The sequence below is a fragment of the Panulirus ornatus genome, chromosome 9, assembly GCF_036320965.1.
Source record: "Panulirus ornatus isolate Po-2019 chromosome 9, ASM3632096v1, whole genome shotgun sequence".
Classification (NCBI taxonomy): Eukaryota; Metazoa; Arthropoda; class Malacostraca; order Decapoda; family Palinuridae; genus Panulirus; species Panulirus ornatus.
In genome coordinates this window covers 35,539,420-35,553,224 of record NC_092232.1, presented here as the reverse complement: position 1 = coordinate 35,553,224, position 13,805 = coordinate 35,539,420, and the positions used below count along the sequence as shown (strand labels likewise).

General features: G+C 55.9%; 1 protein-coding gene across 1 annotated transcript in view; it reads right to left on the bottom strand.

Annotated features, from left to right (window-relative positions):
• The window catches only part of LOC139750336 (uncharacterized), a 224,672-nt gene extending 224,401 nt beyond the window's left edge, over positions 1-271 (bottom strand). The window contains exon 1 of the mRNA XM_071665015.1: positions 113-271. Coding sequence (XP_071521116.1) covers positions 113-124 — 12 coding nt within the window. The 5' untranslated portion in view covers positions 125-271. The remainder of the gene's footprint in view (positions 1-112) is intronic.
• Between the last annotated feature and the right edge of the window lie 13,534 nt (positions 272-13,805).

Below are 13,805 nucleotides of genomic sequence, written 5' to 3'. Positions count from 1 at the left end.
TCTTGTGGTCACAAATACAATATAAAACTGTTCTACCTCTACACTATAATGGCAAGTTAAAAACAACAAATAGTATTTTACAGCTGAATTACATAAATAATGCTTGACTTACGCTAAGGAACATCCCACTGCCTGAAGCAGATGAACCATTTGAGCATGTTGATATATTGGAAGAGTTGAGACGGTATGATGATGAATGTTTTTTAACAGGAGAAATATTTTCAGTTGTATAAGTTCCAGGACCTGGTGTCGCCTGCAAGAAGGAAGTATGCTCTATACATTTTCATGGGTGCTGGAAGAGGTAAAAATAACTAAAGTCCTAGATAAACTATACTATCTATCTATCAACCTGGAGCAGGGATGATATACTCATTTCAAGCAAAATGGTCCTTGACAAAGCTATGCTCCTTTCCAACCACTGACAACCTTTCTTCATCTGTTTCTGGCACTACCTCACTTATGTGGGAAACAGCGATTAAGTATGGAAAGAATACATATGTGTGTGTTTGAGGTAATGAATCTGAATGTTCTGGCTCTAAGCGAAAAAAAAGCTCAAGACACAAAGGTAAAAAATGGTCTGGGAACGTCTTAGAGGTAAAGTCAGGGGTTGGTGTCAGCAAGTTGGAGTTGTGGGAATGTGTGAAAAAGTGTAGGGAAACGAGCTCCAGATTGATGTGGGTAAAGATGAAAAGTGAGTTGTGAGATGTGGGTGATTATTAGTGCTTATGCACCTGGCAATAAGAGGCAAGGTGATGAGATGTAAGTATTTTTTGAGCAGCTGAGAGAGTGTGTCAGCAGTTCTTATGCTTGAGATTGGGTGATAGTGATAGGTGCTTAACTGTGAAGGTGAGTAATGTGGCAATTGAGAGTATTATCAGGGAACATGGGGTAGTCAATGTGGTGAATAGTAGTGAACAGCTTGTGGAGTTGTGTGCTGATACAGGTCTGGCAATTAGGATGACCTGGTTTAAAAGAGGAACATATCTAAATGTAAGTGGGTGAGTAGGAAAGATGGTCTAAGGGCTTTATTGGATTACATACTTATTGATACATGTGCAAAACAGAGAATGTACTGAGAAGGTGATGTCTGATCATTACCTTGTGGAGGTGAGGGTGAAGATTTCTAAAGGTTTTCAGAAAAGAGAAAACATTAAGAGTGAGAAGAGAGAGGTGAAAGTAAATGACCTTGGGAAAGATGTGTGTAGAAATACCAAGAGAAATAGGACACAGAATGGCAAAGGTAAGAGTAAACAAAGCAAAGGGAGTTGGTGAGGAATGGAAGATATTTAAGGAAGCAGTGCTGGGATGTGCATGAGAGGCATGCAGCATGTGAAAGATGGAATATAAGCAGGTGAGAAAGGGTAGCGAGTGCTGCAAGTAAAGTTGCTAGTGAAAGAAAAAAAGAGAGGTGTATGGAGAGTACATACAGGAACAGTACAAATGAATGGAATTTATACTAGAGAAAGCAGAAGGAAATTAATAATAAGGTGCAGGGGTTGAAAAGGAAGGAAAATGAGAGCTGGGCTGAAAAATTACCAATAAACTTCATGGAGACTAAGATGTCTAAGGAGACTAATAGTGAGGAAAATGAGAAATGGGAACACCAGTGAATGGAGCATATGAGGAAGTGGGTACAGGTAATGGTGAGATGAGGAATTTTGAAGTCTTTTGAAGGATTGTTGAATGTTTGATGACAGGATGGCAGATGAAGAGAGTTTGGATCAGTCAAAGTGGGCAATTCATGGAAAGTGGTTTGGTGAAGAGAGAATAGTTGGTAAAAGCCTTGCATAAGATAAAATGTGTCAAGGCAACCAGAGTATATGGTAGTGTAATTGAATTTCTTAAGGGAGGGTGACTGTGTTGCTGATTGGTTAGTTAGGGTTTTCAATGTATGTATGGATCATGGAGCAATGCCTGAGAATTGGTGACTGCATGTACAGTGCCAATGTACAAAGGCAAGAATTCAAACTTCAGAGGTATAAGTCTGTTAATTGGGAGTGGTCATCAAGAGGGTGAAGGCATGTACAGAGCACCAAACTAGGGAAGAAAAATGTGGTTTCTGAAGTGGTAGAGGATGTGTGAATCAGGTGTCCAAGAAGTACTAAGAGAAAAAGAAGGATTTGTATGTGGCATTTGTGGATCTGGAGAAAACACATGATGGGGCTGAGAGAGATGCCTTGTAGAAGGTCTTGTAAATATATGGTGTGGGAGCGAGGCAGGTGGGGGTTAGTGTGTTAGGGAGCGAGGCAGGTGGGGGTTAGTGTGTTAGGGAGCGAGGCAGGTGGGGGTTAGTGTGTTAGGGAGCGAGGCAGGTGGGGGTTAGTGTGTTAGGGAGCGAGGCAGGTGGGGGTTAGTGTGTTAGGGAGCGAGGCAGGTGGGGGTTAGTGTGTTAGGGAGCGAGGCAGGTGGGGGTTAGTGTGTTAGGGAGCGAGGCAGGTGGGGGTTAGTGTGTTAGGGAGCGAGGCAGGTGGGGGTTAGTGTGTTAGGGAGCGAGGCAGGTGGGGGTTAGTGTGTTAGGGAGCGAGGCAGGTGGGGGTTAGTGTGTTAGGGAGCGAGGCAGGTGGGGGTTAGTGTGTTAGGGAGCGAGGCAGGTGGGGGTTAGTGTGTTAGGGAGCGAGGCAGGTGGGGGTTAGTGTGTTAGGGAGCGAGGCAGGTGGGGGTTAGTGTGTTAGGGAGCGAGGCAGGTGGGGGTTAGTGTGTTAGGGAGCGAGGCAGGTGGGGGTTAGTGTGTTAGGGAGCGAGGCAGGTGGGGGTTAGTGTGTTAGGGAGCGAGGCAGGTGGGGGTTAGTGTGTTAGGGAGCGAGGCAGGTGGGGGTTAGTGTGTTAGGGAGCGAGGCAGGTGGGGGTTAGTGTGTTAGGGAGCGAGGCAGGTGGGGGTTAGTGTGTTAGGGAGCGAGGCAGGTGGGGGTTAGTGTGTTAGGGAGCGAGGCAGGTGGGGGTTAGTGTGTTAGGGAGCGAGGCAGGTGGGGGTTAGTGTGTTAGGGAGCGAGGCAGGTGGGGGTTAGTGTGTTAGGGAGCGAGGCAGGTGGGGGTTAGTGTGTTAGGGAGCGAGGCAGGTGGGGGTTAGTGTGTTAGGGAGCGAGGCAGGTGGGGGTTAGTGTGTTAGGGAGCGAGGCAGGTGGGGGTTAGTGTGTTAGGGAGCGAGGCAGGTGGGGGTTAGTGTGTTAGGGAGCGAGGCAGGTGGGGGTTAGTGTGTTAGGGAGCGAGGCAGGTGGGGGTTAGTGTGTTAGGGAGCGAGGCAGGTGGGGGTTAGTGTGTTAGGGAGCGAGGCAGGTGGGGGTTAGTGTGTTAGGGAGCGAGGCAGGTGGGGGTTAGTGTGTTAGGGAGCGAGGCAGGTGGGGGTTAGTGTGTTAGGGAGCGAGGCAGGTGGGGGTTAGTGTGTTAGGGAGCGAGGCAGGTGGGGGTTAGTGTGTTAGGGAGCGAGGCAGGTGGGGGTTAGTGTGTTAGGGAGCGAGGCAGGTGGGGGTTAGTGTGTTAGGGAGCGAGGCAGGTGGGGGTTAGTGTGTTAGGGAGCGAGGCAGGTGGGGGTTAGTGTGTTAGGGAGCGAGGCAGGTGGGGGTTAGTGTGTTAGGGAGCGAGGCAGGTGGGGGTTAGTGTGTTAGGGAGCGAGGCAGGTGGGGGTTAGTGTGTTAGGGAGCGAGGCAGGTGGGGGTTAGTGTGTTAGGGAGCGAGGCAGGTGGGGGTTAGTGTGTTAGGGAGCGAGGCAGGTGGGGGTTAGTGTGTTAGGGAGCGAGGCAGGTGGGGGTTAGTGTGTTAGGGAGCGAGGCAGGTGGGGGTTAGTGTGTTAGGGAGCGAGGCAGGTGGGGGTTAGTGTGTTAGGGAGCGAGGCAGGTGGGGGTTAGTGTGTTAGGGAGCGAGGCAGGTGGGGGTTAGTGTGTTAGGGAGCGAGGCAGGTGGGGGTTAGTGTGTTAGGGAGCGAGGCAGGTGGGGGTTAGTGTGTTAGGGAGCGAGGCAGGTGGGGGTTAGTGTGTTAGGGAGCGAGGCAGGTGGGGGTTAGTGTGTTAGGGAGCGAGGCAGGTGGGGGTTAGTGTGTTAGGGAGCGAGGCAGGTGGGGGTTAGTGTGTTAGGGAGCGAGGCAGGTGGGGGTTAGTGTGTTAGGGAGCGAGGCAGGTGGGGGTTAGTGTGTTAGGGAGCGAGGCAGGTGGGGGTTAGTGTGTTAGGGAGCGAGGCAGGTGGGGGTTAGTGTGTTAGGGAGCGAGGCAGGTGGGGGTTAGTGTGTTAGGGAGCGAGGCAGGTGGGGGTTAGTGTGTTAGGGAGCGAGGCAGGTGGGGGTTAGTGTGTTAGGGAGCGAGGCAGGTGGGGGTTAGTGTGTTAGGGAGCGAGGCAGGTGGGGGTTAGTGTGTTAGGGAGCGAGGCAGGTGGGGGTTAGTGTGTTAGGGAGCGAGGCAGGTGGGGGTTAGTGTGTTAGGGAGCGAGGCAGGTGGGGGTTAGTGTGTTAGGGAGCGAGGCAGGTGGGGGTTAGTGTGTTAGGGAGCGAGGCAGGTGGGGGTTAGTGTGTTAGGGAGCGAGGCAGGTGGGGGTTAGTGTGTTAGGGAGCGAGGCAGGTGGGGGTTAGTGTGTTAGGGAGCGAGGCAGGTGGGGGTTAGTGTGTTAGGGAGCGAGGCAGGTGGGGGTTAGTGTGTTAGGGAGCGAGGCAGGTGGGGGTTAGTGTGTTAGGGAGCGAGGCAGGTGGGGGTTAGTGTGTTAGGGAGCGAGGCAGGTGGGGGTTAGTGTGTTAGGGAGCGAGGCAGGTGGGGGTTAGTGTGTTAGGGAGCGAGGCAGGTGGGGGTTAGTGTGTTAGGGAGCGAGGCAGGTGGGGGTTAGTGTGTTAGGGAGCGAGGCAGGTGGGGGTTAGTGTGTTAGGGAGCGAGGCAGGTGGGGGTTAGTGTGTTAGGGAGCGAGGCAGGTGGGGGTTAGTGTGTTAGGGAGCGAGGCAGGTGGGGGTTAGTGTGTTAGGGAGCGAGGCAGGTGGGGGTTAGTGTGTTAGGGAGCGAGGCAGGTGGGGGTTAGTGTGTTAGGGAGCGAGGCAGGTGGGGGTTAGTGTGTTAGGGAGCGAGGCAGGTGGGGGTTAGTGTGTTAGGGAGCGAGGCAGGTGGGGGTTAGTGTGTTAGGGAGCGAGGCAGGTGGGGGTTAGTGTGTTAGGGAGCGAGGCAGGTGGGGGTTAGTGTGTTAGGGAGCGAGGCAGGTGGGGGTTAGTGTGTTAGGGAGCGAGGCAGGTGGGGGTTAGTGTGTTAGGGAGCGAGGCAGGTGGGGGTTAGTGTGTTAGGGAGCGAGGCAGGTGGGGGTTAGTGTGTTAGGGAGCGAGGCAGGTGGGGGTTAGTGTGTTAGGGAGCGAGGCAGGTGGGGGTTAGTGTGTTAGGGAGCGAGGCAGGTGGGGGTTAGTGTGTTAGGGAGCGAGGCAGGTGGGGGTTAGTGTGTTAGGGAGCGAGGCAGGTGGGGGTTAGTGTGTTAGGGAGCGAGGCAGGTGGGGGTTAGTGTGTTAGGGAGCGAGGCAGGTGGGGGTTAGTGTGTTAGGGAGCGAGGCAGGTGGGGGTTAGTGTGTTAGGGAGCGAGGCAGGTGGGGGTTAGTGTGTTAGGGAGCGAGGCAGGTGGGGGTTAGTGTGTTAGGGAGCGAGGCAGGTGGGGGTTAGTGTGTTAGGGAGCGAGGCAGGTGGGGGTTAGTGTGTTAGGGAGCGAGGCAGGTGGGGGTTAGTGTGTTAGGGAGCGAGGCAGGTGGGGGTTAGTGTGTTAGGGAGCGAGGCAGGTGGGGGTTAGTGTGTTAGGGAGCGAGGCAGGTGGGGGTTAGTGTGTTAGGGAGCGAGGCAGGTGGGGGTTAGTGTGTTAGGGAGCGAGGCAGGTGGGGGTTAGTGTGTTAGGGAGCGAGGCAGGTGGGGGTTAGTGTGTTAGGGAGCGAGGCAGGTGGGGGTTAGTGTGTTAGGGAGCGAGGCAGGTGGGGGTTAGTGTGTTAGGGAGCGAGGCAGGTGGGGGTTAGTGTGTTAGGGAGCGAGGCAGGTGGGGGTTAGTGTGTTAGGGAGCGAGGCAGGTGGGGGTTAGTGTGTTAGGGAGCGAGGCAGGTGGGGGTTAGTGTGTTAGGGAGCGAGGCAGGTGGGGGTTAGTGTGTTAGGGAGCGAGGCAGGTGGGGGTTAGTGTGTTAGGGAGCGAGGCAGGTGGGGGTTAGTGTGTTAGGGAGCGAGGCAGGTGGGGGTTAGTGTGTTAGGGAGCGAGGCAGGTGGGGGTTAGTGTGTTAGGGAGCGAGGCAGGTGGGGGTTAGTGTGTTAGGGAGCGAGGCAGGTGGGGGTTAGTGTGTTAGGGAGCGAGGCAGGTGGGGGTTAGTGTGTTAGGGAGCGAGGCAGGTGGGGGTTAGTGTGTTAGGGAGCGAGGCAGGTGGGGGTTAGTGTGTTAGGGAGCGAGGCAGGTGGGGGTTAGTGTGTTAGGGAGCGAGGCAGGTGGGGGTTAGTGTGTTAGGGAGCGAGGCAGGTGGGGGTTAGTGTGTTAGGGAGCGAGGCAGGTGGGGGTTAGTGTGTTAGGGAGCGAGGCAGGTGGGGGTTAGTGTGTTAGGGAGCGAGGCAGGTGGGGGTTAGTGTGTTAGGGAGCGAGGCAGGTGGGGGTTAGTGTGTTAGGGAGCGAGGCAGGTGGGGGTTAGTGTGTTAGGGAGCGAGGCAGGTGGGGGTTAGTGTGTTAGGGAGCGAGGCAGGTGGGGGTTAGTGTGTTAGGGAGCGAGGCAGGTGGGGGTTAGTGTGTTAGGGAGCGAGGCAGGTGGGGGTTAGTGTGTTAGGGAGCGAGGCAGGTGGGGGTTAGTGTGTTAGGGAGCGAGGCAGGTGGGGGTTAGTGTGTTAGGGAGCGAGGCAGGTGGGGGTTAGTGTGTTAGGGAGCGAGGCAGGTGGGGGTTAGTGTGTTAGGGAGCGAGGCAGGTGGGGGTTAGTGTGTTAGGGAGCGAGGCAGGTGGGGGTTAGTGTGTTAGGGAGCGAGGCAGGTGGGGGTTAGTGTGTTAGGGAGCGAGGCAGGTGGGGGTTAGTGTGTTAGGGAGCGAGGCAGGTGGGGGTTAGTGTGTTAGGGAGCGAGGCAGGTGGGGGTTAGTGTGTTAGGGAGCGAGGCAGGTGGGGGTTAGTGTGTTAGGGAGCGAGGCAGGTGGGGGTTAGTGTGTTAGGGAGCGAGGCAGGTGGGGGTTAGTGTGTTAGGGAGCGAGGCAGGTGGGGGTTAGTGTGTTAGGGAGCGAGGCAGGTGGGGGTTAGTGTGTTAGGGAGCGAGGCAGGTGGGGGTTAGTGTGTTAGGGAGCGAGGCAGGTGGGGGTTAGTGTGTTAGGGAGCGAGGCAGGTGGGGGTTAGTGTGTTAGGGAGCGAGGCAGGTGGGGGTTAGTGTGTTAGGGAGCGAGGCAGGTGGGGGTTAGTGTGTTAGGGAGCGAGGCAGGTGGGGGTTAGTGTGTTAGGGAGCGAGGCAGGTGGGGGTTAGTGTGTTAGGGAGCGAGGCAGGTGGGGGTTAGTGTGTTAGGGAGCGAGGCAGGTGGGGGTTAGTGTGTTAGGGAGCGAGGCAGGTGGGGGTTAGTGTGTTAGGGAGCGAGGCAGGTGGGGGTTAGTGTGTTAGGGAGCGAGGCAGGTGGGGGTTAGTGTGTTAGGGAGCGAGGCAGGTGGGGGTTAGTGTGTTAGGGAGCGAGGCAGGTGGGGGTTAGTGTGTTAGGGAGCGAGGCAGGTGGGGGTTAGTGTGTTAGGGAGCGAGGCAGGTGGGGGTTAGTGTGTTAGGGAGCGAGGCAGGTGGGGGTTAGTGTGTTAGGGAGCGAGGCAGGTGGGGGTTAGTGTGTTAGGGAGCGAGGCAGGTGGGGGTTAGTGTGTTAGGGAGCGAGGCAGGTGGGGGTTAGTGTGTTAGGGAGCGAGGCAGGTGGGGGTTAGTGTGTTAGGGAGCGAGGCAGGTGGGGGTTAGTGTGTTAGGGAGCGAGGCAGGTGGGGGTTAGTGTGTTAGGGAGCGAGGCAGGTGGGGGTTAGTGTGTTAGGGAGCGAGGCAGGTGGGGGTTAGTGTGTTAGGGAGCGAGGCAGGTGGGGGTTAGTGTGTTAGGGAGCGAGGCAGGTGGGGGTTAGTGTGTTAGGGAGCGAGGCAGGTGGGGGTTAGTGTGTTAGGGAGCGAGGCAGGTGGGGGTTAGTGTGTTAGGGAGCGAGGCAGGTGGGGGTTAGTGTGTTAGGGAGCGAGGCAGGTGGGGGTTAGTGTGTTAGGGAGCGAGGCAGGTGGGGGTTAGTGTGTTAGGGAGCGAGGCAGGTGGGGGTTAGTGTGTTAGGGAGCGAGGCAGGTGGGGGTTAGTGTGTTAGGGAGCGAGGCAGGTGGGGGTTAGTGTGTTAGGGAGCGAGGCAGGTGGGGGTTAGTGTGTTAGGGAGCGAGGCAGGTGGGGGTTAGTGTGTTAGGGAGCGAGGCAGGTGGGGGTTAGTGTGTTAGGGAGCGAGGCAGGTGGGGGTTAGTGTGTTAGGGAGCGAGGCAGGTGGGGGTTAGTGTGTTAGGGAGCGAGGCAGGTGGGGGTTAGTGTGTTAGGGAGCGAGGCAGGTGGGGGTTAGTGTGTTAGGGAGCGAGGCAGGTGGGGGTTAGTGTGTTAGGGAGCGAGGCAGGTGGGGGTTAGTGTGTTAGGGAGCGAGGCAGGTGGGGGTTAGTGTGTTAGGGAGCGAGGCAGGTGGGGGTTAGTGTGTTAGGGAGCGAGGCAGGTGGGGGTTAGTGTGTTAGGGAGCGAGGCAGGTGGGGGTTAGTGTGTTAGGGAGCGAGGCAGGTGGGGGTTAGTGTGTTAGGGAGCGAGGCAGGTGGGGGTTAGTGTGTTAGGGAGCGAGGCAGGTGGGGGTTAGTGTGTTAGGGAGCGAGGCAGGTGGGGGTTAGTGTGTTAGGGAGCGAGGCAGGTGGGGGTTAGTGTGTTAGGGAGCGAGGCAGGTGGGGGTTAGTGTGTTAGGGAGCGAGGCAGGTGGGGGTTAGTGTGTTAGGGAGCGAGGCAGGTGGGGGTTAGTGTGTTAGGGAGCGAGGCAGGTGGGGGTTAGTGTGTTAGGGAGCGAGGCAGGTGGGGGTTAGTGTGTTAGGGAGCGAGGCAGGTGGGGGTTAGTGTGTTAGGGAGCGAGGCAGGTGGGGGTTAGTGTGTTAGGGAGCGAGGCAGGTGGGGGTTAGTGTGTTAGGGAGCGAGGCAGGTGGGGGTTAGTGTGTTAGGGAGCGAGGCAGGTGGGGGTTAGTGTGTTAGGGAGCGAGGCAGGTGGGGGTTAGTGTGTTAGGGAGCGAGGCAGGTGGGGGTTAGTGTGTTAGGGAGCGAGGCAGGTGGGGGTTAGTGTGTTAGGGAGCGAGGCAGGTGGGGGTTAGTGTGTTAGGGAGCGAGGCAGGTGGGGGTTAGTGTGTTAGGGAGCGAGGCAGGTGGGGGTTAGTGTGTTAGGGAGCGAGGCAGGTGGGGGTTAGTGTGTTAGGGAGCGAGGCAGGTGGGGGTTAGTGTGTTAGGGAGCGAGGCAGGTGGGGGTTAGTGTGTTAGGGAGCGAGGCAGGTGGGGGTTAGTGTGTTAGGGAGCGAGGCAGGTGGGGGTTAGTGTGTTAGGGAGCGAGGCAGGTGGGGGTTAGTGTGTTAGGGAGCGAGGCAGGTGGGGGTTAGTGTGTTAGGGAGCGAGGCAGGTGGGGGTTAGTGTGTTAGGGAGCGAGGCAGGTGGGGGTTAGTGTGTTAGGGAGCGAGGCAGGTGGGGGTTAGTGTGTTAGGGAGCGAGGCAGGTGGGGGTTAGTGTGTTAGGGAGCGAGGCAGGTGGGGGTTAGTGTGTTAGGGAGCGAGGCAGGTGGGGGTTAGTGTGTTAGGGAGCGAGGCAGGTGGGGGTTAGTGTGTTAGGGAGCGAGGCAGGTGGGGGTTAGTGTGTTAGGGAGCGAGGCAGGTGGGGGTTAGTGTGTTAGGGAGCGAGGCAGGTGGGGGTTAGTGTGTTAGGGAGCGAGGCAGGTGGGGGTTAGTGTGTTAGGGAGCGAGGCAGGTGGGGGTTAGTGTGTTAGGGAGCGAGGCAGGTGGGGGTTAGTGTGTTAGGGAGCGAGGCAGGTGGGGGTTAGTGTGTTAGGGAGCGAGGCAGGTGGGGGTTAGTGTGTTAGGGAGCGAGGCAGGTGGGGGTTAGTGTGTTAGGGAGCGAGGCAGGTGGGGGTTAGTGTGTTAGGGAGCGAGGCAGGTGGGGGTTAGTGTGTTAGGGAGCGAGGCAGGTGGGGGTTAGTGTGTTAGGGAGCGAGGCAGGTGGGGGTTAGTGTGTTAGGGAGCGAGGCAGGTGGGGGTTAGTGTGTTAGGGAGCGAGGCAGGTGGGGGTTAGTGTGTTAGGGAGCGAGGCAGGTGGGGGTTAGTGTGTTAGGGAGCGAGGCAGGTGGGGGTTAGTGTGTTAGGGAGCGAGGCAGGTGGGGGTTAGTGTGTTAGGGAGCGAGGCAGGTGGGGGTTAGTGTGTTAGGGAGCGAGGCAGGTGGGGGTTAGTGTGTTAGGGAGCGAGGCAGGTGGGGGTTAGTGTGTTAGGGAGCGAGGCAGGTGGGGGTTAGTGTGTTAGGGAGCGAGGCAGGTGGGGGTTAGTGTGTTAGGGAGCGAGGCAGGTGGGGGTTAGTGTGTTAGGGAGCGAGGCAGGTGGGGGTTAGTGTGTTAGGGAGCGAGGCAGGTGGGGGTTAGTGTGTTAGGGAGCGAGGCAGGTGGGGGTTAGTGTGTTAGGGAGCGAGGCAGGTGGGGGTTAGTGTGTTAGGGAGCGAGGCAGGTGGGGGTTAGTGTGTTAGGGAGCGAGGCAGGTGGGGGTTAGTGTGTTAGGGAGCGAGGCAGGTGGGGGTTAGTGTGTTAGGGAGCGAGGCAGGTGGGGGTTAGTGTGTTAGGGAGCGAGGCAGGTGGGGGTTAGTGTGTTAGGGAGCGAGGCAGGTGGGGGTTAGTGTGTTAGGGAGCGAGGCAGGTGGGGGTTAGTGTGTTAGGGAGCGAGGCAGGTGGGGGTTAGTGTGTTAGGGAGCGAGGCAGGTGGGGGTTAGTGTGTTAGGGAGCGAGGCAGGTGGGGGTTAGTGTGTTAGGGAGCGAGGCAGGTGGGGGTTAGTGTGTTAGGGAGCGAGGCAGGTGGGGGTTAGTGTGTTAGGGAGCGAGGCAGGTGGGGGTTAGTGTGTTAGGGAGCGAGGCAGGTGGGGGTTAGTGTGTTAGGGAGCGAGGCAGGTGGGGGTTAGTGTGTTAGGGAGCGAGGCAGGTGGGGGTTAGTGTGTTAGGGAGCGAGGCAGGTGGGGGTTAGTGTGTTAGGGAGCGAGGCAGGTGGGGGTTAGTGTGTTAGGGAGCGAGGCAGGTGGGGGTTAGTGTGTTAGGGAGCGAGGCAGGTGGGGGTTAGTGTGTTAGGGAGCGAGGCAGGTGGGGGTTAGTGTGTTAGGGAGCGAGGCAGGTGGGGGTTAGTGTGTTAGGGAGCGAGGCAGGTGGGGGTTAGTGTGTTAGGGAGCGAGGCAGGTGGGGGTTAGTGTGTTAGGGAGCGAGGCAGGTGGGGGTTAGTGTGTTAGGGAGCGAGGCAGGTGGGGGTTAGTGTGTTAGGGAGCGAGGCAGGTGGGGGTTAGTGTGTTAGGGAGCGAGGCAGGTGGGGGTTAGTGTGTTAGGGAGCGAGGCAGGTGGGGGTTAGTGTGTTAGGGAGCGAGGCAGGTGGGGGTTAGTGTGTTAGGGAGCGAGGCAGGTGGGGGTTAGTGTGTTAGGGAGCGAGGCAGGTGGGGGTTAGTGTGTTAGGGAGCGAGGCAGGTGGGGGTTAGTGTGTTAGGGAGCGAGGCAGGTGGGGGTTAGTGTGTTAGGGAGCGAGGCAGGTGGGGGTTAGTGTGTTAGGGAGCGAGGCAGGTGGGGGTTAGTGTGTTAGGGAGCGAGGCAGGTGGGGGTTAGTGTGTTAGGGAGCGAGGCAGGTGGGGGTTAGTGTGTTAGGGAGCGAGGCAGGTGGGGGTTAGTGTGTTAGGGAGCGAGGCAGGTGGGGGTTAGTGTGTTAGGGAGCGAGGCAGGTGGGGGTTAGTGTGTTAGGGAGCGAGGCAGGTGGGGGTTAGTGTGTTAGGGAGCGAGGCAGGTGGGGGTTAGTGTGTTAGGGAGCGAGGCAGGTGGGGGTTAGTGTGTTAGGGAGCGAGGCAGGTGGGGGTTAGTGTGTTAGGGAGCGAGGCAGGTGGGGGTTAGTGTGTTAGGGAGCGAGGCAGGTGGGGGTTAGTGTGTTAGGGAGCGAGGCAGGTGGGGGTTAGTGTGTTAGGGAGCGAGGCAGGTGGGGGTTAGTGTGTTAGGGAGCGAGGCAGGTGGGGGTTAGTGTGTTAGGGAGCGAGGCAGGTGGGGGTTAGTGTGTTAGGGAGCGAGGCAGGTGGGGGTTAGTGTGTTAGGGAGCGAGGCAGGTGGGGGTTAGTGTGTTAGGGAGCGAGGCAGGTGGGGGTTAGTGTGTTAGGGAGCGAGGCAGGTGGGGGTTAGTGTGTTAGGGAGCGAGGCAGGTGGGGGTTAGTGTGTTAGGGAGCGAGGCAGGTGGGGGTTAGTGTGTTAGGGAGCGAGGCAGGTGGGGGTTAGTGTGTTAGGGAGCGAGGCAGGTGGGGGTTAGTGTGTTAGGGAGCGAGGCAGGTGGGGGTTAGTGTGTTAGGGAGCGAGGCAGGTGGGGGTTAGTGTGTTAGGGAGCGAGGCAGGTGGGGGTTAGTGTGTTAGGGAGCGAGGCAGGTGGGGGTTAGTGTGTTAGGGAGCGAGGTAGGTGGGGGTGAGAGTGTCAGGGAGCGACGTAGATGGGCGTTAAGAGTGTTAGGAAGCGAGGTAGGTGGGGTTAGAGAGCTAAGCAGCGAGGTAATGATAATAATAATAACAATAATAATAATAATAATAATAATAATAATAATAATAATAATAATAATAATAATAATAATAATAATAATAATAATAATAATAATAACAATAAATGTGCTTGATAAGAGTGGCAGATGAAGGGTGTTTTGGTCGAGGAGGTGTGAGAATTGAGTGTTAGGGAGAGTGGTTTGGTGAAGAAGTAGTGAAAGCCTTGCACAGGATGAAATCCGGCAAGGTGGCGTGTTGGATGGTATTGTAGCTGAAATTATAAAAAGGGTGACTGTTGTTGATTGGTTGGTACGGATATTCTAAGCATGTATGAATCATGGTGAAGCGCCTGATTAAAGGAATGCATGCATAGTGCAGTTGTTCAAAGGGAAAGGGGATAAACGTGAGTGTTCAAACTACAGAGGTATAAGTATATTGAGTATTCCTGGAAAATAATTATATGGGAGGGTGCTGACTGAGAGAGTGAAGGCATGTACAGAGCATTAGACAGCGTTGTTTCAGAAGTGGTAGAGGATGTGTGAATCAGGTGTTTAATTTGAAGAACATATGAGAGAAATACTTAGAAAAACAGATGGATTTGTATGTAGCATTTATGGATCTGGAGAAGGCATATGATAGGGTTGATGGAGATGCTTTAAGGAAGGTCTTAAGAGTATATGGTGTGGGAGGTAAGCTGCCAGAAGTAAGATGATTTTATCAAGATGTAAGGCATGTGTACGAGTAGGAAGAGAGGAGAGTGATTAGTTACCAGTAAAGGTCGGTCTGCGACAGGGGTGTGTGATGTCACCATGGTTGTTTAATTTACGGATGGGATGGTTAGGAGGTATGTGCAAGAGTTTCGGAGAGAGGGGCAAATATGTAATCTGCTGGGAATAAGGCCTGGGAGAGTCAGTTGTTGCTTGCTGATTCGAGTGAGAAACTGCAGAAGTTGGTGACTGATTTTGGAAGCGTGCGAAAGGAGAAAGTTGAGAGAAAATGTGAATAAAAGCAAGGTCATTAGGGTCAGTAGGGTTGAGGGACAAGTTAGTTGGGATGTAAGTTTGAATGGAGAAAAAAATTAAAGAATTTGAAGTGCTTTAGATATCTGAGAGTGGATAGGTCAG